This window comes from Rhinoraja longicauda, chromosome 5 (genome assembly GCF_053455715.1).
Source record: "Rhinoraja longicauda isolate Sanriku21f chromosome 5, sRhiLon1.1, whole genome shotgun sequence".
NCBI lineage: Eukaryota > Metazoa > Chordata > Chondrichthyes > Rajiformes > Arhynchobatidae > Rhinoraja > Rhinoraja longicauda.
Genome location: NC_135957.1, coordinates 85,954,116 through 85,978,416, shown reverse-complemented (window position 1 = coordinate 85,978,416; position 24,301 = coordinate 85,954,116). Strand labels below are relative to the sequence as shown.

The window sequence follows — 24,301 nt, the reverse complement described above, 5'->3', positions numbered from 1 at the left end:
AGCCACTGTGAAATTCTTTGCTTGCAAGGTATGCCAATAGTCGGCACATAAAGGGCGCATAAAGGTCATCATTTAGCAAATTGGTGGGACAGAGAGAGTTGAATATGATATCTAATGTGAGTGCTTTCACATTTTCACAATCACAATTTCACAATCACAATACTTTATTAACCAAGTATGTTTTGCAACATACGAGGAACTTAATTTGCCGTACAGTCATACCAATAAAAAGCAACAGGACATACAAAATACATTTTAACATGAACATCCACCACAGTGACTCCTCCACATTCCTCACTGTGATGGAAGGCGAAAATACAATACAATACAATACAATACAATACAATATATCTTTATTGTCATTGTACAGGGGTACAACGAGATTGGGAATGCGCCTCCCATACGGTGCAATAATTTAATTAGCTAGTCAGTATTAATTTAAACAACCCAATGAAACAAATTAGAACAGTTTTAAAACAGAATAAAGTGCAAGTAGATCTGTGCCGGATCACTGTGCGATGTGACCATCCGGCTCAGCAGGACCGGTTCATAGCAGCTATGGCCCTGGGGATGAAGCTGTTCCTGAGTCTGGAGGTGCGGGCGTAGAAGGCCTTGTATCGTCTGCCCAAAAGAAGTTCAATCTCTTCCATTCTTTGTCCTCCAGCGGTCGGGGGCCTCGAACCTTCCGTTGTCGGGACGATCTTGACTCCCGTAGCCGGCGGTCAGGCCTTCCTCGTCGGGGCGATCAAGCTCCTGCATCGGGGGGGGGGGGAAGGTTCTCAGCTCCCCCCTTGCCGGGTGATTGGGCCCTGGGTGGGGACTTGTCAAACGTCGTGCCGCTTTTGAAGCTCCCGACCGGTCTCAGCCCCGAGACTGCGAGCTCCGCGATGTTACGCGTTTCTCCTTGAACTCGGGTGCACTTTGTTGCAACAGCATTTTCTTTGTGTTTCGAATCGCAAAGTGTAAGCAATTTGAATTGCAAGGTGTGCCCTGGAACGTTCTGCTCCGATCTCTCCCATCATGTTCACAGTTTTTTCATTTCAATTTCCAGCGTGTTTGCCGGCTGCCAGATTCCGTACCCAAAGCGGGAGTTTCTCAACGAGGATGAACCAGAAGAGAAGGGTGAGAAGGTAGGAGGAAAAGCAAGGGGCGGGACTTCATCACTGACTCCAAAGTCAAACATAGCCAAACTGGCCATTCTGCTTTCAATCACATCAGTTCATTTGCTTTTTGGTTTTTGCTACTTTTAAGCCTCGTGTTTGAAATTTTAAATACAGGTACACCATTGATTTTCCGGCACCCTTGGCTCCAGAACCTTGCCGGAACTTGGCAACGTAATGATAATTCAACAACACACCTCTGACCCACTAATTATACCCCTCCCGGGTCTCTAAAGCACCTTGGACTGCTAGAAACCTAAATAAAGAATGAACAATTAACAAAGTTATTTGTACGGTGGCGCAGTGGTAGAGTTGCTACCTCACGGCACGGTGGCACAGCGGTAGAGTTGCAGCGAATGCAGCGCCGGAGACTCAGGTTCCATCCTGACTACGGGCGCCGTCTGTACGGAGTTTGTACGTTCTCCCCCTGACCTGCGTGGGTTTTCTCCGAGATCTTCGGTTTCATCCCACACTCCAAAGACGTACAGGTATGTAGGTTAATTGACTGGGTAAATGTAAAAGAAATTGTCCCTAGTGTGTAGGAACAATGCAGGAGAGGTTTGGGCCCAACGGGTCCACTTGGTCTAGTTAGCATTAAATGTACGTAGACAGAGAGAAGGCAAAAGTGTGATTGCAGCTAGTGTGAAGAAAGCATTCACTTGTTAAAAAACAAATAAAACTGGAAATGGATGGCATGCGTAACAGAAAGGCAGACGGCACAGTGGCAGAGCTGGTACAGCCGCTGCCCCACAGTGCCAGAGACAACACGCCCACCCAACACCTATTTTCCCCACTCTTGGTTCCATCGCCCACTACACATCCATTTCCCCCACATACTTTCCCACTACCCCGATCTGCTTCTGGTTCTAACAGCCATTCACATCTCAGAGGTACAGCTACTGCCTCACAGCCCCAGAGACACTGAGTTCGAGCTTGAACTCAGCTGCTGTCTGTATGGAGTTTGCACGTTCACAAGATCAAATGAGATAGGAGTAGAGTTAGGCCATTCGGCCCATCAAGTCTACTCCACCATTCAATCATGGCTGATCTATCGCTCCCTCCTAACCCCATTCTCCTGCCATCTCCCCATAACCCCAGACCCGTACTAATCAAGAATCTATCTATCTATCTCTACCTTAAAAATATCCACTGACTTGGCCTCCACAGCCGTCTGTGGCAAAGAATTCCACAGATTCACCGCCCTCTGAGCAACGTCACTCTGAAGGCTTCATTACCCATACGTATATGTAACGTGTGAGGAAACCACAGCACCCAGAGAAACCCACGCGGTCACAGATGGAACATACAAACTCCATACAGACAGCACCTGTAGTCAGGATCGAACCTGAGACTCTGGCTGGCACTGTAAGACAGCAACTCTACTGTGCCTCATGTTACTAATTTGAGGAAGTACGTCTTTGCTATTGAGGCTTGTAGGAAAATAACTGCAGATGCTGGTACAAATTGAAGGTATCACAAAATGCTGGAGTAACTCAGCAGGTCAGGCAGCATCTAGGACAGAGGGAATGGGTGATGTTTCGGGTCGAGACCCTTCTTCAGATTTGCTAATGAGGCAGTGCAGTGTAGGTTCATGATCCCCAGGATGGCGGGATTGCCAAATGAGGAAAGATTGGAAAGACTGGGCTTGCATTCACTGCAGTTTAGAAGGATGAGAGGGGATCTTATAGATCCGCTATAAAATTATGAAAGGACTGGACAAGCTAGAAGCAGGAAAAATGTTCCCAATGTTGGGGGAGTCCAGAACCAGGGGCCACAGTCTAAAAATAAAGGGGAGGACATTTAAAACTGAGGTGAGAAGAAACCTTTTCACCCAGAGAGTTGTGAATTTGTGGCACAGAGGGCAGTGGAGGCCAATTCACTGGAAGAATTTAAAAGAGAGTTAGATAGAGCTCTCGGGCCCAGCAGGTACGGGATACTGAGTTGGATGATCAGCCATGATCATATTGAATGGCAGTGCTGGCTCGAAAAGCCAAATGGCCTCCTCCTGCACCTATTTTCTATGTCTATGACTAATTGTTCTGAAGTAATTTTATATCCTCTTCAGCGTGCCATTTGATCTAGGATCCCACAATTAATATTACAGTGCAGTCAGAGAGAAGTAGGAAGGTAATGAATGGGTGGGGCATTGGATATCATTTCAAGAGGGCATTGATACATTTCCACTTCGCAGAGAGATTTACAAGACCCATACACCCGTGACACAGGGTCAGCCTGGCTTGATGCATGCCTGCCAGATTTCCCAGCCAAAGGGCCAGAGAGTGCAAGGCATTGAACTCAAAGTTAATGCCTGCAGAATGCCAAGGAGGTCAGTGGGAATATACACCATTAACAGAACTAAGTTTAGACTTTAGACTTGAGAGATACAGTGATGTGGAAACGAGCCTTTCATCCCGCCGAGCCCGTGCCGACCAGCGATCACTCCACACACTACCACTATCCTACACACGGGGAACAATTTACAACTATACCAAGCCAAATTAAGCTATAAACCTGTCGGAAAAAGAACTGCAGAGGCTGGTTTAAATCGAAGGTAGACGCAAAATGCTGGAGTAACTCAGCGGGTCAGGCAGCATATCCGGAGAGAAGGAATGGGTGCCATTCGGCCCTTCGAGCCAGCACCGCCATTCATTGTGATCATGGCTGATCGTCCCCAATCAATAACCCGTGCCTGCTTCTCCCCATACCCCTTGATTCCACTAGCCCCTAGAGCTCTATCTAACTCTCTTTTAAATTCATCCAGTGAATTGGCCTCCACTGCCCTCTGTGGCAGAGAATTCCACAAATTCACAACTCTCTGGGTGAAAAAGTTTCTTCTCACCTCAGTTTTAAATGGCCTCCCATTTATTCTAAGACTGTGGCCCCTGGTTCTTGACTCCCCCAACATTGGGAACATTTTTCCTGTATCTAGCTTGTCCAGTCCTTTTATAATTTTATATGTTTCTATAAGATCCCCTCTCATCCTTCTAAACTCCAGTGAATGCAAGCCTAATCTTTTCCATCTTTCCTCATATGACAGTCCCGCCATCCCAGGGATCAATATCTTGTGAACCTACGCTGCACTGCCTCAATTACAAGGATGTCCTTCCCCAAATTAGGAAACCAAAACTGTACACAATACTCCAGATGTGGTCTTACCAGGGCCCTATACAACTGCAGAAGAACCTCTTTACTCCTATACTGAAATCCTCTCGTTATGAAGGCCAACATGCCGTTAGCTTTCTTCACTGCCTGCTGTACCTGCACGGCAACTTTCAGTGACTGGTGTACAAGGACACCCAAGTCTCGCTGCACTTCCCCCTTACCTAACCTGACACCATTGACTGCCACCCAGTTTTGTGTCATCTGCAAACTTGCTAGTGTTACTTCTAACTCCTTCATCCAAATCATTAATATATATGGTAAACAGTTGCGGCCTCAGCACCGAGCCTTGCGGCACTCCACTCGCCACTGCCTGCCGTTCTGAAAAGGACCCGTTTACTCCTACTCTTTGCTTTTTTTCGTTGCTCTTTAAAAATTTTAGAGATACAGCGCAGAAACAGGCCCTTCGTCCCACCGGGTCCGCGCCGCCCAGCGATCTCCGCACATTAACACTATCCTACACCCACTAGGGACAATTTTTACATTTGCCCAGCCAATTAACCTACATACCTGTACGTCTTTGGAGTGTGGGAGGAAACCGAAGATCTCGGAGAAAACCCACGCAGGTCACGGGGAGAACGTACAAACTCCGTACAGACGGCGCCCGTAGTCAGGATCGAACCTGAGTCTCCGGCGCTGCATTTGCTGTAAGGCAGCAACTCTACCGCTGCGCCACCGTGCCGCCGTGCTTCCCGTCTGCCAATCAATTCTCTATCCACGTCAACACCCTCCCCCCAACACCATGTACATGGACATTCTATCAGCCATGATCATATTGAATGGCGGTGCAGGCTCGAAGGGCCGGATGGCCTACTCCTGCACCTATTTTCTATGTTTCTAAAATGTTATTGCTCTACTTTCACGCAGAATCAGCAGCAACCCCAGCAGCACCAGCAGACAGCCCAGCAGAACCAGCAGCAGCAGCAGGCAGCCCAGCAACAAAGCAGCTCGCAGACCAACGGCACGGCGGCCGGGGGCGCTGGCGGTGTGGGCAGTGGGACGGCAGCGGTGGGTCTCCAACACAACCAGGACAGTGGTCTCAGCCAGGGGCCTCCCACCAAGAAGCCTCGTCTTGGGACATCCGCCACTACCTCCGGCGCCCAGGCCATGGCTGCCGATTATCAGGTACTCCACTTTCATCACCACCCCACGTAAAACTACCCCCACACGGTCACACAGTCACACAGCATGGAAACAGGACAACTCTCCCACACCAACCAACATGTCATAGAAACATAGAAACATAGAAATTAGGTGCAGGAGTAGGCCATTCGGCCCTTCGAGCCTGTACGCACCGCCATTCAATATGATCATGGCTGATCATCCAACTCAGTATCCCGTACCTGCCTTCTCTCCATACCCCCTGATCCCCTTAGCCACAAGGGCCACATCTAACTCCTTCTTAAATATAGCCAATGAACTGGCCTCAACTACCTTCTGTGGCAGAGAATTCCACAGATTCACCACTCTCTGTGTGAGAAAAAACCAGAGAGATGTCCCATCTACTCTAGTCCCACCTGCCCGCATTTGGCCCATATCCCTGTTCTATACATGTACCTGTCCAATTATTTCTTAAACGTTGCGATAGTGCCAGCCACAACTACCTCCTCTGGCAGCTCGTTCCATACACCCACCACCCTCTGTGTGGAAAAGTTACCCCTCAGGCTCCTATTAAATTTTTTCCCCTTCACCTTAAACCTATGCCCTCTGGTTCTCGATTCCCCCACTCTGGGCAAGAGACCCTGTGCATCTACCCTCTCATGATTTTATACACCTCTATAAGATCACCCCTCATCCTCCTTCGCTACAAGGAATAGAGTCCCAGCTTGCTCAACCTCTCCCTATAGAAGTATTCCACATTCATCAGCCCTCCAAATAAAATGGCCCTGACACTGTCATAGAGTGACGGAATCACACAGCATGGAAACAGGCCAACCAAGATGCCCATCTACACTAGTCCCACCTGCCCACGTTTGGCCCATATCCCTCCAAGCCTGGCCTCTCAATGTATCTGTCCAAGTGTCTTTTAAATGCCGGTATAGTCCCTGCCTCAAGCACCTCCTCCGGCAGCTCGTTCCTTACGCCCACCACCCCCTGTGTGAAAAGGTTGCCCCTCACGTTCCTATTAAATCTTTCTCCCCTCACCTTGGAAAATGTTGTTGATCATCTTGTTGTTTGTTGCAAACAGCAAAATTCAGTTCAGTGTAGTTTCTTGTCACGCGTACCGAGGTACAGTGAAAAGCTTTTGTTGAGTGCTAACCGGTCAGCGGAAAGACAATACTGGTGCTCCTCAATTTATGATGGGGTCACGTTCCGAGAAACCCATCGTAAACCGAAAATATCGCACGTCGAAATGCATTGAATACACGTGATCACGTGGCCGGAAGCGAGCTGCAGTTCGCCGCGGCTCGCTGCCGTTTACACCATCGCAAAGCCGAAATATCGTAAGTCAAAGCATCGTAAGCCGGGGAGCACCTGTACATAATTACAATCGAGCCATTGACAGTGTACAGATCAGGGAGAGGTTTAAGAGTGTGGAGCGATTGTAATATATGATTGTAGATCTGCTTCTGTGGCCAGCACACAAATACTCGCCTGGGTTGGGCGCCATCTTGGAAGCAGTAAGTGAACAAATCTGTGGAGAAATACTGGGAATAACGCCCTTAGAAAAACATCGGAAAGCACCAGGCAAAACCTCGACTGCTTCAACTTGTGACTTATCGATGACCGCACAGGGCTAAAGCACTTGTCCTCCATCAACCATGTCAGAGTGTACAACAACTGAAGTCCGGGCGGCACGGTGGCGTGGCGGTAGAGTTGCCACCTTACAGCGAATGCAGCGCCGGAGACTCAGGTTCGATCCTGACTACGGGCGCCGTCTGTACGGAGTTTGTACGTTCTCCCCGTGACCTGCGTGGGTTTTCTCAGAGATCTTCGGTTTCCTCCCACACTCCAAAGACGTACAGGTATTTAGGTTAATTGAATGGGCAAATGTAATAATTGTCCCTAGTGGGTGTAGGATGGTGTTAGTGTGCGGGGAACGCTGGGCGGCGCGGGCCCAGTGGGCCGAAGGGCCTGTTTCTGCGCTGTATCTCTAAAATAAATTTAAAAATCTAGATCTGCACATTCACTGCATAACCTCACCCTTTCTTGCTCACTATAAAACTAGGTAAAATTAGTTTAGAATTACACTCCTTTGTACAGCGGTTATCATGGGTGACTTTAATCTACATATAGATTGGACCAACCAAATCGGTAGCAGTGCTGAGGAGGGGGATTTGCTGGAATGTATACGGGATGGGTTTTTTTCGAGTCCTGGCAACATCCTGGTAAATCTCTGCCCCCTTTCCAGTTTCAGTCCGAGAGACAGGAGGACATCAAAGGAGGGGGCAAAGTGGGGAACCAGCAAGGGATGTCTCAGAGGAAGTGGCATGAAGGATGGTTCAAAGGAGGTGGGAAGCGAAATCAGCCAAAGACTTTCATCTGTGGGAGTTTGGGAACCTCGACCACATGGTGGAGTGAACGATAAAGAATTTACAAGTGGGCAATAAATCATTACGCTCGCTGTATCCATTGCTCGTTGCTACCCACCCAGATCACACATTGCAGCACTAAGTCTCCAGCTCTGCACATAAGGCTATACGTTCAGAAGTGATGCGAGCAGAATTAGGCCATTCAGCCCATCATCTACTCCACCATTCAATCATGGCTGATCTATCTCTCCCTCCTAACCCCATTCTCCTGCCTTCTCCCCGTAACCCCTGACACCCGTACTAATCAAGAATCTTTCTAACTCTGCCTTAAAAATATCCACTGACTTGGCCTCCACAGCCGTCTGTGGCAATGAATTCCACCCTTTGACTAAAGAAATTCCTCCTGATCTCCTTCCTAAAGGAACGTTCTTTAACTCGGAGGTTATGACCTCTAGTCCTAGACTCTCCCACCAGTGGAAACATCCTCTCCACATCCACTCTATCCAAGCCTTTCACTATTAGATAGAGCTCTAGGGGCTAGTGGAATCAAGGGATATGGGGGAAATGCAGTCACAGGTCACTGATTGTAGATGATCAGCCATGATCACAATGAATGGCAGTGCTGGCTCAAAGGGCCGAATGGCCTCCTCCTGCACCTATTTTCTACGTTTCTATTCGGTAAGTTTCAATGAGGTCCCCCCTCATTCTTCTAAGCTCCAGTGAGTGCCGTCAAACGATCATCATGTTAACCCACTCAATCCTGAGATCATTACTGTAAACCTCCTCTGGACCCTCTCCAGAGCCAGCACGTCCTTCCTCAGATACGGTGCCCAAAATTGCCCACAATACTCCAAATGCGGCCTGACCAGCGCCTTATAGAGCCTCAGCACTACACCCCTGTTTTTTTGTATTCTAGCCCTCTTGAAATGAGTGCCAGCTAATAAAGGTATGTGAGGCCCAGATACTTCTCTGGGATCAGAATGTCGCTAGCAAAACCATCCTGGGAACAGTTGTAGTGGTTGGAAGCACGGTGGTGCAGCGGTAGAGTTGGCACCGTACAGCGCCAGAGACCCGGGTTTCATCCCAACTACGGGTGCTGTCTGTATGGAGTTTGTACGTTCTCCCCGTGACCTGCGCGGGTTTTCTCTGTGTGCTCTGGTTTCGTCCCACACTCCAAAGATGTGCAGGTTTATAGGTTAATTGGCTTCTGTAAATCGTCCCTAGTGTGTGTAGGATAGAATTAGTGTACGGGTGATCACAGATTGGCACGGACACGTTCGGCCAAAGGATCTGTTTCTGTGCTGTATCTCTAAAACTGAAATCTGTTTCCTTGATCTGCTGCAGTGTTTTTTTAGTTTAGAGATACAGTGCGGAAACAGGCCCTTTGGCCCACCGAGTCCACACTGACCAGCGATTCCCCGCGCATTAACACTATCCTACACACACTCGGGACAATCTACATGTATACCAAGCCAATCAATAGACAATAGACAATAGGTGCAGGAGGAGGCCATTCGGCCCTTCGAGCCAGCACCGCCATTCAATGTGATCATGGCTGATCATTCTCAATCAGTACCCCGTTCCTGCCTTCTCCCCATACCCCCTGACTCCGCTATCCTTAAGAGCTCTATCAACCGACAAACCTGTACGTCTTTGGAGTGTGGGAGGAAACCGAAGATCTCGGAGAAAACCCACGCAGGTCACGGGGAGAAGGTACAAACTCCGTACAGACAGCGCCCGTAGTCAGGATGAAAGTCGGGTCTCTGGCGCTGTAAGCGTTGTAAGGCAGCAACTCTACCGCTGCGCCACCGTGCAGCCCCAGTCCTCACGTGAAGTACTGCGCGTGTTCCAATGAGCAGGGTTCTGCAATCAGCTGTGCTCATCCTTTCATCAATTGTGATTGCTATTTATAAAACTAAGCGAAACAAGTGCGATTTTTAACATAGTTTGTAAATGATTTAACTGTTGGAGTTGTTTCGAAGCGACTCCGTTGATCTTTTGTTTCTGTGCTATAAATATTGAGAAATGATTTCTGTGCGTTTTGTAAGTCCTTGGTTTATTTTTGTGTTGAATTGATAGTATGTACAAAATGTCAAGCCTGCAGGATATCATAATCTACTCACGAGTGTTATTGGAAACAGACCAGAGGAATAACCAAGTGCAGAATGTGGTGTTGCAGCTTTACAGAGAAAGTGCAATTAAAACCAGCACAAGGCATGCCATGCGGTAGGCTGGATGATTAGGACCACACCCGAGCCTAAGGCACTCGTGACTACAAAGTACCTTTGACCCAGTAGGCCGATAACAGTGGGCAAGAAGTTCATATGTTCTAGGAGCAGAATTAGGCCATTCGACCCATCAAGTCTACTCCACCATTCCATCATGGCTGATCTAACTCTCCCTCACAACCCCATTCTCCTGCCTTCTCCCCTGACACCCGTACTAATCAAGAATCTATCTATCCATTGGCTTGGCCTCCGCTGGTCGTCTGTGGCAAAGAGTTCCACACATTCACCACCCTCTGAGCAAAGAAATTGCTCCTCGGCTCCTTTCTAAAGGTATGTCCTTTTATTCTGAAGCTATAACCTCTGATCCTAGTGGTAGGCCATTTAGAACGGAGATGAGGGAAAACTTTTTCAGTCAGAGAGTTATGAATCTGTGGAATTCTCTGCCTCAGAAGGCAGTGGAGGCCAATTTTCTGAATGCATTCAAGAGAGAGTTAGATAGAGCTCTTATGGATAGTGGAGTCAGGGGGTATGGGGAGAAGGCAGGAACGGGGTAGTGATTGAGAATGATCAGCCATGATCACATTGAATGGCGGTGCTGGCTGGAAGGGCCGAATGGCCTCCTCCTGCACCTATTGTCTATTGAAACATCCTCTCCACATCCACTCTATCCAGGCTTTCCACGATTCGGTAAGTTTCAATGAGGTCCCCCCTCATTCTTCTAAACTCCAGTCCAGTGTCGTGAAACGCATCTTCTGTTAACCCACTTATTCCTGGGATCGTTCTCGTAAACCTCCCCTGGACCCTCTCCAATGCCAGCACTTCCTTCCTCAGATACGGGGCCCAAAACTGCTCACAGGTTGTTCTTGAATTCGACAATACATGCTTTCAAACGTATGTATCTTTCATCCGACAGAAAGAGTGGAATGAAGGAATCTGTGGCAGTGTGATTTACACATAGAACAGTACAGCACAGGAAGAGGCCCTTCAGCCCACTGTCTGTGCCGAACATGATGCCAGGTTAAGATAATCTCATCGGTCTGCAGTGATGCGTATCCCTCTATTCCCGGCACTTCCATGTGCCAATTGAAAAGCCTGTTAAATGCCACTATGGTATTTGAAGAAGGGTCTCGACCCGCAACGTCGCCCATTCCTTCTCTCCAGAGATGCTGCCTGACCTGCTGAGTTACTCCAGCATTTTGTGTCTACCATGGTATCTGACTCCACCACCACCCCTAGGGGTGCCAACTATCTCACTCCCAAATACAGGATAAGGTGGCGTCACCGCCCCACGCCCCACATGACCTCACTCAGCCAGCGGTCACGTGCTCCCGTTCCACCAATGGCGGCCACCCAGGCCGGGAGGCGGGTTGCTACGCAACCTCCGTTGGGCGGCGCCCGGGCCTCCGGGCCTACACTGTCCAGAGCTAAAATGTCGGAAACCTAGAGTGAAATAAACAAGAGCAAAAAAAGGCTACAGACTTTTGGTTGTTGAGGAGAGCTACTACTCGTGGAAAAACGCTGTTTTTATGTCTGGCTGTGGCTGCTTTGACAGTCCGGAGTCGCCTTCCAGAGGGAAGTGCTTCAAAGAGTTTGTGGCCAGGGTGAGAGGGGTCAGAGGGGGGCATGAGGACCGATGTGGGGAGTAGTTAGGGTTGCCTGGGCTAGAGGGGGAAGGGGGAGATCCAGTGGAAAACTTGCTGTGGTTCGCTCAGTCCGTGTTAACCAATCTGATCTCCCGGTGGTTGAGCACTTCAACTCCCCCTCCCATTCCCAGTCTGACCTTTCTGTCATGGGCCTTCTCCAGTGCCATAGTGAGAAATTGGAGGAACAGCACCTCATATTTCACTTGGGCAGCTTGCAGCCCAGCGGTATGAACATTGACTTCTCCAACTTTAGATAGTTCCTCTGTCCCTCTCTTCCCCTCCCCCTTCCCAGTTCTCCCTCTATCTTCCTGTCTCCACCTATATCCTTCCTTTGTCCAGCCCCCCCCCTGACGTTAGTGTGATTTACACATAGAACAGTACAGCACAGGAAGAGGCCCTTCAGCCCACTGTCTGTGCCGAACATGATGCCAGGTTAAGATAATCTCATCGGTCTGCCGTGATCCGTATCCCTCTATTCCCGGCACTTCCATGTGCCAATTGAAAAGCCCGTTCAATGCCACAATGGTATTTAAAGAAGGGTCTCGACCCGAAACGTCGCCCATTCCTTCTCTCCTGAGATGCTGCCTGACCTGCTGAGTTACTCCAGCATTTTGTGAATAAATACCTTCGATTTGTACCAGCATCTGCAGTTATTTCCTTACACGATCTATACACTGTAAATGGCACGATTGTAATCACATATTGCCTTTCCGCTGACTGGATGGCACGCAACAAGAAAGCCTTTCACTGAACTGAAATGTAGAATGTAGAATCATTAGCTGGAGCATATCTTGTTGTACTGAAACGGTGTTTTTGGTCTTTGCAGCCTCGCTTGAGTTACCAAAGCAATGTCCAGGGTTCCTCGCAGTCCCAGAGCACCACTGGCTATGCTTCGTCCAGCCAGCAGAATTCTCAGTACCCTCACCAGACCCACAGGTACTGATCAGCAACAGGGTGGCAGAGCCGACATCAAAGGAACATCTGCAGCAACGTCATGCACAAAGGTCCCCGTAAGGGGAGTCCAATGAACTCGACCACGCACGTGAAGCCTCTTATCCTCTGAAGTATAAACTTGCATTATTTAGCAGAGATGATTAGAGAAACAAAAGGTGGCAAATGAAATAAACTTTTGGCGGCCTGGAATTGTCCAGTCACCCGCCGCCATGGTTGTTTCAGTCAAGTTACGTGTAAGTATCTCAAAGAGCAAGATGGTTGGTTTGAAACCCAGCTTCACTGAGTTGACGAAGTATCTAGAGCACGGTGTGATGCGATCACAGGCTTTACACTTGCTTCCCCTCAACCTAAATGTAGGAATTCAACTTTGTGAGCTGACGTGTAAAGAACATTTAAAACACGCGTGTGCACATCATGTTTAGGTACATGCGCACAATGCTGGGGTAACTCAACGGGTCAGGCAGCATCTCGGGAGAGAAGGAATGGGTGACGTTTCAATAGACACTAGACAATAGGTGCAGGAGGAGGCCATTCGGCCCTTCGAGCCAGCACCACCATTGTCTATTGTCTATTGAAAGTCACCCATTCCTTCTCTCCAGAGATGCTGCCTGTCCCGCTGAGTTACTCCAGCATTGTGTGTCTACCTTCAATTTTAACCAGCATCTGCAGTTTTTTTCCTACACATCTTTAGGTACATCACTAATCACGTGACTCTTTAAGCACTCGATATTTTTGTGTTTTTTTTAAACTTGTACTTTTAATTGATATATATATATTTTTCATTTTTGTTGCTACACATCTAAAACTGTTCTGGGGAAATGCCGGTTTTTTTGGGGGGGGGAAAGTTTTCTTTGCCAGCCCTGCTTATAGGTGTTTAAACTTGAGTTGCTGAAATGTAAACAGCGGCGGGTTTGGCATCGAGCGCGAACAGCGTTGGTTTTGCGTGTTCAGGCAGCAAGGTGGAGCTCGATGCCTGTGGCAGGTCCCAGCGCGGCCCCCACGTAACCCACCTGCTTCAACGGGACACGCCTTTAGTGGAGCAGAGCCCCAGGATCGAGCTTCACCCACGTTTGTGGCTGCAGGGGGCATTGTGCTCCATCAGCACTAATAAATACACCGACCGGCCAAAACATTATGACCTGATGAGCCAAAACATTATGACCACCCGCCTAATATGCTGTTGGTCCTCCGTGTGCAGCCCCATACGTAGCAGGGTGCGATGCACTGTGTATTGTGACACATTCCTCCCGTGACCACCGTTAAATTTTTCTGTGACTTGTGCCACAGTCGACCTTCTGTCGGTTCGGACCAGACGGGATCGCCTTCGTTGCCCTCGCGCATCGATGAGCCTTGGGCGCCCAACACCCTGTCCCTCCTCGGACCACTGTCGGTCGGTACTCACCACTGCTGACCGGGAGCACCCCACAAGCCTTGCCGTTTCAGAGATGCTCTGACCCAGTCGTCTGGCCATAACAATTTGGCCCTTGTCAAAGTCGCTCAGGTCTTTACTCCTGCTCATTTCTCCTGCATCCAACACACCAACCTCAAGAACTAACTGTTCACTTGCTGCCTAATATATCCCACCCCTTGACAGGTGCCATTGTAACAAGATAATCAATGTTATTCACTTCGCCTGTCAGTGGTCATAATGTTTTGGCTGATCGGCGTATACATCGTCAGACCAGGAGATCCACATTGTGGATCCCACAAGTCAGATGCACCAACCCAAGTGCCTGAACTGCCAGTATGCGCTTTTGTAAACTAAGTCTGTGATACTGGAACACAAGCTATACAATGATACATCTGTACATCGTCTAAACATTCATCGCTGTCTTCCTTGATCTCATTGCAACCTGTCCTGTCATGTTGAGCCTCCAGCTAAGCCAGTTACTCAGGGAGTCTTCAGCTTTCATCCTCGTCCACTCTCTATCTGCCCAACGTCAAGCACATGCGTCCACAGACCCGACTTCACTTTGTACGGCAGGCACACTCGTCCAGCTCGGCGGCATCTGTGGCTGGCCCTGCCACCGCCCATCTCCATCACAGGCTAATTGTCTGGTGCAGTTAGAGTCAATAGACAATAGACAATAGACAATAGACAATAGGTGCAGGAGTAGGCCATTCAGCCCTTCGAGCCAGCACCGCCATTCAATGCGATCATGGCTGATCACTCTCAATCAGTACCCCGTTCCTGCCTTCTCCCCATACCCCCTCACTCCGCTATCCTTAAGAGCTCTATCCAGCTCTCTCTTGAAAGCATCCAACGAACTGGCCTCCACTGCCTTCTGAGGCAGAGAATTCCACACCTTCACCACTCTCTGACTGAAAAAGTTCTTCCTCATCTCCGTTCTAAATGGCCTACCCCTTATTCTTAAACTGTGGCCCCTTGTTCTGGACTCCCCCAACATTGGGAACATGTTTCCTGCCTCTAATGTGTCCAATCCCCTAATTATCTTATATGTTTCAATAAGATCCCCCCTCATCCTTCTAAATTCCAGTGTATACAAGCCCAATCGCTCCAGCCTTTCAACATACGACAGTCCCGCCATTCCGGGAATTAACCTAGTGAACCTACGCTGCACGCCCTCCATAGCAAGAATATCCTTCCTCAAATTTGGAGACCAAAACTGCACACAGTACTCCAGGTGCGGTCTCACCAGGGCCCGGTACAAATGTAGAAGGACCTCTTTGCTCCTATACTCAACTCCTCTTGTTACGAAGGCCAACATTCCATTGGCTTTCTTCACTGCCTGCTGTACCTGCATGCTTCCTTTCATTGACTGATGCACTAGGACACCCAGATCTCGTTGAACTCCCCCTCCTCCTAACTTGGAAACAGCGTGGAAACAGGCCCTCCGGCCCAACGTGCCCACACAGACCCACATGCCCCATCTACACTAGTCCCACCTGCCTGCGTTTGGCCCATATCCCTCCAGACCCATGCACCTGTCTAAATGTTTCTTCAACGTTGTGATAGTCCCTACCTCAACTACCTCCTCTGGCAGCTCGTTCCATACACCCACCACCCTCTGCGTGAAAATGCTTCCCCTCAGGTTCCTATTAAACCATTCCTGCCTCACTTTAAACCTATGTTCTCTGGTTCTCGATTCCTCTACTCTGGGCAAGAGATTGTGCATTTACCCGGTCTATTCCTCTTAAAGATTTTGTACACCTCTATAAGATCACCTCTCATCTTCCTGCGCTCCAAGGAATAGACCCAGCCTGCTCAACCTCTCCCTGTACCACAGGCCCTCGAGTCCTGGGAACATCCTCGTTGTGCAAGATTGTAATCTAACACTAATAGAGACATACAGTGTGGAAACAGGCCCAACTTGCCCACGCCGACCAACATGCCCCATCTACACTAGTCCCACCTGCCACTTATGGCAAGATAAAATAGCATCTGAAACATTTTAAACACCGAGATTAAATTAAAGATCTTGTATCCATCTATATCTTCCAGCCACGATGGTTTCCAGCCTATGTTGCATAAAATATTGACTTTTTAACATCTTTTTTTGCTTGTTAATATGAGTTGTGAACACAATTTATCGTGGCTGGATACGATTCCATTTCCTACAGACTGATTGGAAAACACAATTAGATTGGAGGAGAATTCTGCTGTTTGTGTTAATTCAGTACCACTGAAATGTCACCCAATGATTCTATTTATTGAGTCTAAAGAAGGGTCTCGACCCAGAACGACACCCATTCCTTCTCTCCAGAGATGCTGCCTGTCCCACTGAGTTTCACCACCATTTTGTGTCTATCTTCGGTGTCAGTCAGCATCTGCAGCTCCTTCCTGCACCATTGATATTCCACGTCCAAAATAAAAACTCAGAAATGCTGCAAATGCTCAGCAGCCCAGGAAGGAGAAAGATAAATCCCATCAGAACGTGGAAGGGGAGACGGAGGCTTGTTAGTGTGTGGGGAGGGCGGGGGTAGGAGCATCTCTAATGGGGTCAAACGTGGGTGGCCGCGGGTATGAGCTGTATGGAACATTATCAGTTTCGTTCAGAGTGGAAACAGGCCCTTCGGCCCACCGAGTCCGCACTGACCAGCGATCACCACACAGTAACACTATCCTACACACACCAGGGACAATTTACATTTATACCAAACCAATTAACCTGCAAACCTGTACGTCTTTGAAGTGAGTGTGGGAGGAAACCGAAGATCCAGGAGAAAACAACAGGCAGGTGAAGGGTACAAACTCTGTACAGACAGCGCCCAAGATAGAGCGATCTATCTTTCCCTCTCAGCAACACTCTCCTGTCAGCTGGAGTAGAGCAGGGGCAGGGCGGGAGATAATCGGCCAACTTGGGCGGGAGGTTATTTGATGGGCAGATGGTTGGACAAAGGCCAGACGTGGAAAGACAGTCGCTGTGAGACAAAAGGGTTGAAGAGTTACGAATTGTGAAGCTGGAGGAAGGAATGTTGGTGGAGGGGGAGGGGAGAAATGTTGGTGGGAGGAAACCGGAGCACCCGGAGGAAACCCACACAGTCACGGGGAGAAGGTACAAACTAAGTACCGACAGCACCCGTAGTCAGGATGGAAGCCGGGTCTCTGGCGCTGTGAGGCAGCAACTCTACCGCTGCACCACCGTGCCGGCCCTTCCAATCCCATCCATTTTCCCCTCTCGCAAGATATCCATCCTAGACTCTGCTGGTGCTGTGCACAAGTAAGAAAAAAGACTGAGATGACTCCGGGACTAGTCGGGTCCTGAAAGCAAACCTACAATTACATTTGCGCATCAAAATGGCAGAAATGCTCCTGCGTTTCCTTAAGCACCCATTTAACACCAGCACGTGCACAAGGGAGTATGATGGTAGGTGCAGGCCACTGCTGTCCATTCACTCACCAGAGGGGCCAAATGGCCTCCTCCTGCACCTATTTTCTATGTTTCACTCACCAGAAGTGTTTCACTGTGTCCTCGACTGCATCAAACAATGAACTGTGTATTGTATGCCATTTCATATCCTGTTCCCTTAATGTTTACATCCTGCAAATGCTAAGTGCTTTTAAAATATTCACTGCAGCTGGGATTTCAGTTGTATAATAATGTACTCACTGTAGAAAGAAGAAAAACTGCAGAAGCTGGTTATAATGGAAGGTAGGCACAAAATGCTGGAGTAACTCAGCGGGTCAGGCAGCATCTCGGGAAGAGAAGGAATGGGTGACGTTTCGGGTCGAGACCCGCGAAGGGCCACCCATTCCTTCTCTTCCCGAGATGCTGCCTGAGCCGCTGAGTTACTCCAGCATTTTGTGTCTACCTTACTCACTGGACTAGTTTACCAGAACTTGTATGAAAGGAGCAATCTTTCAATAAGGAGAACTGTACAGCAGATTCGCCCGCCCCCTTCAAGCTCAACTATTCATCAAACCAAAGACACACACAAAGTGCCAGAGTAACTCAGCGGGTCAGGCAGCCTCTGTGGAGGAAAAGGATGGGTGACGTTTCGGCTCGGGACCCTCAGTCACAGAGTGATACAGTGCGGAAACAGGCCCTTCGGCCCAACCTGCCCACACCGACCAATATGTCCCATGTACACTAGTCCCACCTGCCTACGTTTGTCCTATATCCCTCTAAACCTGTCCTATCCATATACCTGTCCAAATGTTTCTTAAACATTGTGATAGTCCCTGCCTCCTCTGGCAGCTCGTTCCGTACACCCTTTTTATGAAAAGGTTACCCCTCAGGTTCCTATTAAATCTTTTTCCCTTCATTTTAAACCTGTGTCCTTTGGTTCTCGATTCCCCTACTCTGGACAAGATATTCTGCGCATTCACCCAATCTGTTCCTCTCTTGATTTAATACACCTCTACAAGATCACCCCTCATCCTCCTGCGCTCCAAGGAATAGAGTCCCAGCTGTTCGCCCTCTCCCTACAGCTCAGGTCCCCGAGTCCTGGCAACATCCTGGTAAATCTTCTCCACACCCTTTCCAGCTTGACAACATCTTTCCTATAACGCAGCGCCCAGAACTGAACACAACACAATACTCTGAATGCTGACCCTTCTTCAGACGTGACTCTGTGAAACATCACCCGGCCTTTACCTCCACAGATGCCGCCTGACCCGCCGAGTTACTCCAGCACTTTGCGGTTATCTTCGGTGTAAACCAGCATCTGCAGTTCTTTGCTTCACAATTAAACCATTCATTAATGATCCTGGTGCACGCTGAACTCGTGTCCACAATCCTCTGTGCACCCTTTACCTCAGCAGTAGCATAACTATGTGCAACTAGAGCATTTCAGAACGAAAACTGTTTAAACTTCATTTGTATTTGTAAAAACGAAAGTTTTAAACACGTATCTAATCTGCAATCATTTTAAAGTAGCAGCCATCTGTAGATAGGTTCCCTCGGGTATATTTTACAGAGGGAACAAGCACTACTTCAAAGATCCTGAATGAATTGCCTGAGACCATTTTTTACATGTTAATTCGTTTGTAGATGAATAAAACATTCTGATGTATATTCTACAATATTTATACTAATCTATACAGTAAAGGGATTCACTTCAGCTTAGTTTTACCTGAAAGCACAGTTATCTCCATTTATCTTCTCAATAAATGATTCCAATATATTTAATTTTTTTTAGCAGCGATTGTCTTCCGGGACTCTAAAGGAACAAGAGTATTACATAGTGGAGGCACGAGAGTGAGGAATTGTTTAACCGTGGATTTAATTATAAGTTAGTGACTGTGTGGAAGCTGCACGTTATTCCCAGTCTTGCCTTGGAAAGGTAACGCTAGCATTACATTTCTGAGTATGACTTCGTTTTTTACTACTGTGTTATGTATCAGCCCTGTGAGCTTCTGAAGCACAGTTGCTGCCATTTCATAACGTTAAACTACGTTACGAAACACGCCAGTGGGCAGCACTGGGGGTAGAAATCAGAAATCAGAACTGACTGCTTTCAGCGTAAAACAAATGTACAAAAATAATTTTGGAGTTTAAAATAAAAGACTGTTATAATAAACTTGCAAACGACTTCTGTGAATTTATTCTGTTTCTTCGATTGTAATGAGAGCTTTGCCTGCTCCGTCAGTTAGCGCGTTAGTTATTGAAAGCTTTGGGTCGTCGAAGTCACTGAACTGACATTGGAAGTGGGGTTGCCAACTTCCTCAGTCCCAAATAAGGGACAAAGTGACGTCATCGCCCCGCGCCCCACGTCACCTCACCCAGCCAGCGGCCACATGCTCCCTCCCGGCCCGGGCGGCCGCCATTGGTGGAGCGGGAGCACGTGGCCGCTGGCTGGGTGAGGTGACGTGGGGCGCGGGGCGGTGACGTTACTTTTTGTCCCTTATTTGGGAGTGAGGAAGTTGGCAACCTTACTAATACGGGACAAGGGCGGTCCCGTACGGGACAAACTACTTTAGCCCAAAATACGGGATGTCCCGGCTAATACGGGACAGTTGGCAACCCTAATTGCAAGTGACTGCACTTTGGAGTTGCTGTCTGTGGTCATGTTACACACACACAGCGTCCAAACACAAGATCCACGTGGGAAGGTAATTCTCTCCTTTAGTTCAGAGATACAGCGTGGAAACAGGCCTTTTGGCCCACCAGCGATCCGCGCCGACCGGCGATCCCCGCACACTGACACTATCCTGCACACTCCAGGGGACAATTTTACAATTTTAACCGAAGCCGATTAACCTACAAACCCAACACGTCTTTGGAGTGTGGGAGGAAACCGGAGCGCCCGGAGGAAATTCACGCGGTCACGTGGAGAAGGTACAAACTCCATACAGACAGAACCGCTAGTCAGGATTGAACCCGGGTCTCCGGCGCTGCAAGGCAGCAACTCTACCGCTGCGCCACCATGCCGCACTATAAGAAAGACAGAAAAGTTGTCTTTTAGCAAAGGCCTGATAGATTCAGGCAGAGAATGATTACTGGGGCATTTTCCTCAAAATAAAAGACGAAATAAAAAGAATCTTAATATTACAAAAAGGTTTACCAGAATAGACCTTCGGGTAACACGGTGGAGCAGCGGTAGATTTGCTGAGTTACTCCAGCACTCTGTGAAACGTCACCTATCCATGTTCTCCACAGATGCTGCCTGACCCGCTGAGTTACTCCAGCACTCTGTGAAACGTCACCTATCCATGTTCTCCACAGATGCTGCCTGACCCGCTGAGTTACTCCAGCACTCTGTGTCTACCTTCGGTGTAAACCAGCATCTGCTGTTCCTTCCCACACTGGTAGGGGAGGGAGTGGAGTGGAGTGTGGAGAGGGGTGGATGATGGAAAGAGGCCGACAGGGAAAAGGAGGCAGATGGGGCCATGGAAGGGAGGGAGGGAGGGTGAAGGTGGAGATAGCTGCTGGGAGGTGGCAATGGGAACCTTTAATCTAGTTTTGTTCAGAGATACAGCAAGGAAACAGGCCCTTCGGCCCACCGAGTCCGTGCCGACAGACGATCACCCATTCACACCAGTTCTATGATATCCCACTTTCCTATTCACTTCCTATACACCAGGAGCAATTTACAGAAGCCAATTAACCTGCAAACCTGTACGTCTTTGGAGTGTGGGGGAAACCGGAGCACCTGGAGAAAACCCACGCGGTCACGGGGAGAACATACAAACTCATTACAGACGGCGCCCGTAGTCAGGATGGAAGCCGGGCCTGTGGCACTGTAAGGCAGTAACTCTACCGCTGCACTACCATCCCACATGAGGTCTATCTTCTCCGCAGATGCTGTCCGACGCACTGAGTTACTCCAGCACTTTGTGTTTTTCTCTGAAGATATGTCGTGGGCAACACTGCCACCTGCAGGCCCGTCTACAAGGTGCACTCCATCAGCACCATCCATCAGTCGTTCATCTTCATGACACTGGGTCCAAATCCTCCATCTCCTGCCCCCTCAGCACTCTGGAGAACAGCCTCACCCTAGCGAAAGATTGCTGGCAGTCAGGACAGGGTCTCACCACCAGGTTCTGAGTCTCACCTTGCCCTGAGGGCCCACCTCCAGGAAAATAACTAAACCTCACACACGACGACATTTGGCTGATGATAAAGTACGTGTGCTGCATGTGTCGTTACACCAAACGTCACAGAGACGGTGGAGCAGCGGTAGAGTTGCTGCCCCACAGCACCAGAGACCCGGCTTCCATCCCGACTACGGGTGCTGCCTGTACGGAGTTTGTACTTTCTCCCCGTGACCACGTGGGTTTTCTCCGGGCGCTCCGGTTTCCTCCCACACTCCAAAGACGTACAGGTTTATAACAGGTATAACAGGTATAACAGAGCTTTATTTGTCGTTCGGCACCGAAGTACCGAACAAAACTACATAGCAGTCATAGAAAAAAAGAACACAAGACACATAGCCCCAACACAAACGTCCATCACAGTGACTCCAAACACCCCCTCACTGTGATGGAGGCAACAAAACTTCCACTCTCTTCCCCACGCCCACGGACAGACAGCTCGTCCCCGACCGACCCGCACAGTCCCCGCACCGGGCGCTGAAACGTCCCGCGGCCGAACCGGGCGATGAAAGGCCCGCGACCAAGCCTTGCGCAGCTAAGTCCGGTGGCCGAGCCGCACCGGGCGATGTAAAGTCCCGTGGCCGAGCCGCACCGGGCGATGTTAAGTCCCGTGGTCGAGCCGCACCGGGCGATGTTAAGTCCCGTGGTCGAGCCGCACCGGGCGATGTTAAGTCCCGCAGTCGAGCCGCACCAGCGATGTAAAGTCCCGCGGCCGTGCCGCACCGGGCGATGTTAAGTCCAGCGGCCAAGCTGCACCGGGCGATGTTAAGTCCCGCGGCCGAGCCGCACCGGGCACTGTTAAGTCCAGCGGCCAAGCCGCACCAGGCGATGTAAAGTCCCGCGGCCGAGCCGCACCGGGCACTGTTAAGTCCAGCGGCCAAGCCGCACCGGGCAATGTAAAGTCCAGCGGCCAAGCCGCACCGGGCGATGTTAGGCCCCGCAGCCGAGCCGCACCCCGCGCCGTGAGGAAGAGAAAAGTCCCCCCCCCCCCCACACCACCACCCCCTCCCACACATACACAACCAAAAATATATATAAAAACCATCCCAACGCCGACACACAACACAAAAAAAAAGGAAAAAAGGAAAAAAGACAAACAGACTGCTAATGAACCGCTGGCTTGTAGGTTAATCGGCTGTGGTGGAATTGTAAATTGTCCCCAGTGTGGGCAGGGTAGTGTTGGTGTGCAGGGTGATCGCTGGTCGGCACGGACTCGGTGGGTGGGCCGAAGGGCCTGTTTCGACGCTGTATCTCAAAAGTCTAAAGTAAGTCTGAGAGAGAGAGAGAGTCAAGAGTCCCAGATAGAACAATGATATTCCTACTTGCAGAATAACCAAACTCAGTCAAGTGGGCAAGTTGGGCCGAAGGGCCTGTTTCCACGCCGACCTCATGACTCAGCAATGGACAGGAAAGGTTTGCGTTTCGAGGGATATAGGCCATTATATTATTGAACGGACAATCAGGCTGGAAGGTGTCGTGTGATTTTACCTGCTCCTAATTGCTATGCACTGAATTTGCCATTAGGTGGCAGCCTTCACACAGATGTCCCACAAATGGTCAATAGACAATAGACAATAGGTGCAGGAGTAGGCCATTCGGCCCTTCGAGCCAGCACCGCCATTCAATGTGATCATGGCTGATCATTCTCAATCAGTACTCCGTTCCTGCCTTCTCCCCATACCCCCTGACTCCGCTATCCTTAAGAGCTCTATCTAGCTCTCTTTTGAATGCATTCAGAGAATTGGCCTCCACTGCCTTTTGAGGCAGAGAATTCCACAGATTCACAACTCTCTGACTGAAAATGTTTTTCCTCATCTCAGTTCTAAATGGCCGACCCCTTATTCTTAAACTGTGGCCCCTGGTTCTGGACTCCCCCAACATTGGGAACATGTTTCCTGCCTCTAACGTGTCCAACCCCTTAATAATCTTATACGTTTCGATAAGATCCCCTCTCATCTTTCTAAATTCCAGTGTATTCCAGTTACTCCAGCATTTTGTGAAATAAATACCTTCGATTTGTACCAGCACCTGCATTTATTTTCTTACACCTCTGAAATGAAAATAAGCTTAAGACAGACACAAAATGCTGGAGTAACTCAGCGGGTCGGACAGCATCTCTGGAGAAAAGGAATAGGTGACGTTTCGGGTCGAGACCCTTCTTCAGAATAAGCTTGTCAGGATGGGAGACGTCACCCAGAGGACCAGTTTCAAAGTGGGATTTTTTAGTTTAGTTTAGTTTAGTTTATACAGCGCGGAAACAGGCCCTTCGGCCCACCGAGTCTGTGCCGACCAGAATTCCCTGCGCACTTGCAATATCCTACACACACTGGGGACAATTTACAATTTTTTCCCGAAGACAATTAACCTACAAACATGCACGCCTTTGAAGTGTGGGAGGAAACCAGAGCACCCGGAGAAAACCCACGCAGGTTTTAGTTTAGTTTAGAGATACAGCATAGAAACAACCTTTTGAATCCAGTCCGACCAGCGATCCCCGCATATTAACACTACCCTATACCCACTAGGGACAAGTTACGTTAACACCAAGCCAATTTACCCACAAACCTGCACATCTTTGGAGCGTGGGAGGAAACCGAAGATCTCGGAGAAAACCCACGCAGGTCACGGGGAGAACGTACAAACTCCGTACAGAGGCGCCCGTAGTCGGGATGGAATCCGAGTCTCC

General features: G+C 49.1%; 1 protein-coding gene across 1 annotated transcript in view; it reads left to right on the top strand.

Moving 5' to 3' along the window:
• cdk19 (cyclin dependent kinase 19) overlaps positions 1–14,721 on the top strand; it is a 150,783-nt gene extending 136,062 nt beyond the window's left edge. The window contains exons 11-13 of the mRNA XM_078400264.1: positions 1,052–1,130; positions 5,187–5,444; positions 12,490–14,721. Of these exons, the coding sequence (XP_078256390.1) occupies positions 1,052–1,130; positions 5,187–5,444; positions 12,490–12,606 (454 nt within the window). The 3' untranslated portion in view covers positions 12,607–14,721. The remainder of the gene's footprint in view (positions 1–1,051; positions 1,131–5,186; positions 5,445–12,489) is intronic.
• Positions 14,722–24,301: the final 9,580 nt, after the last annotated feature.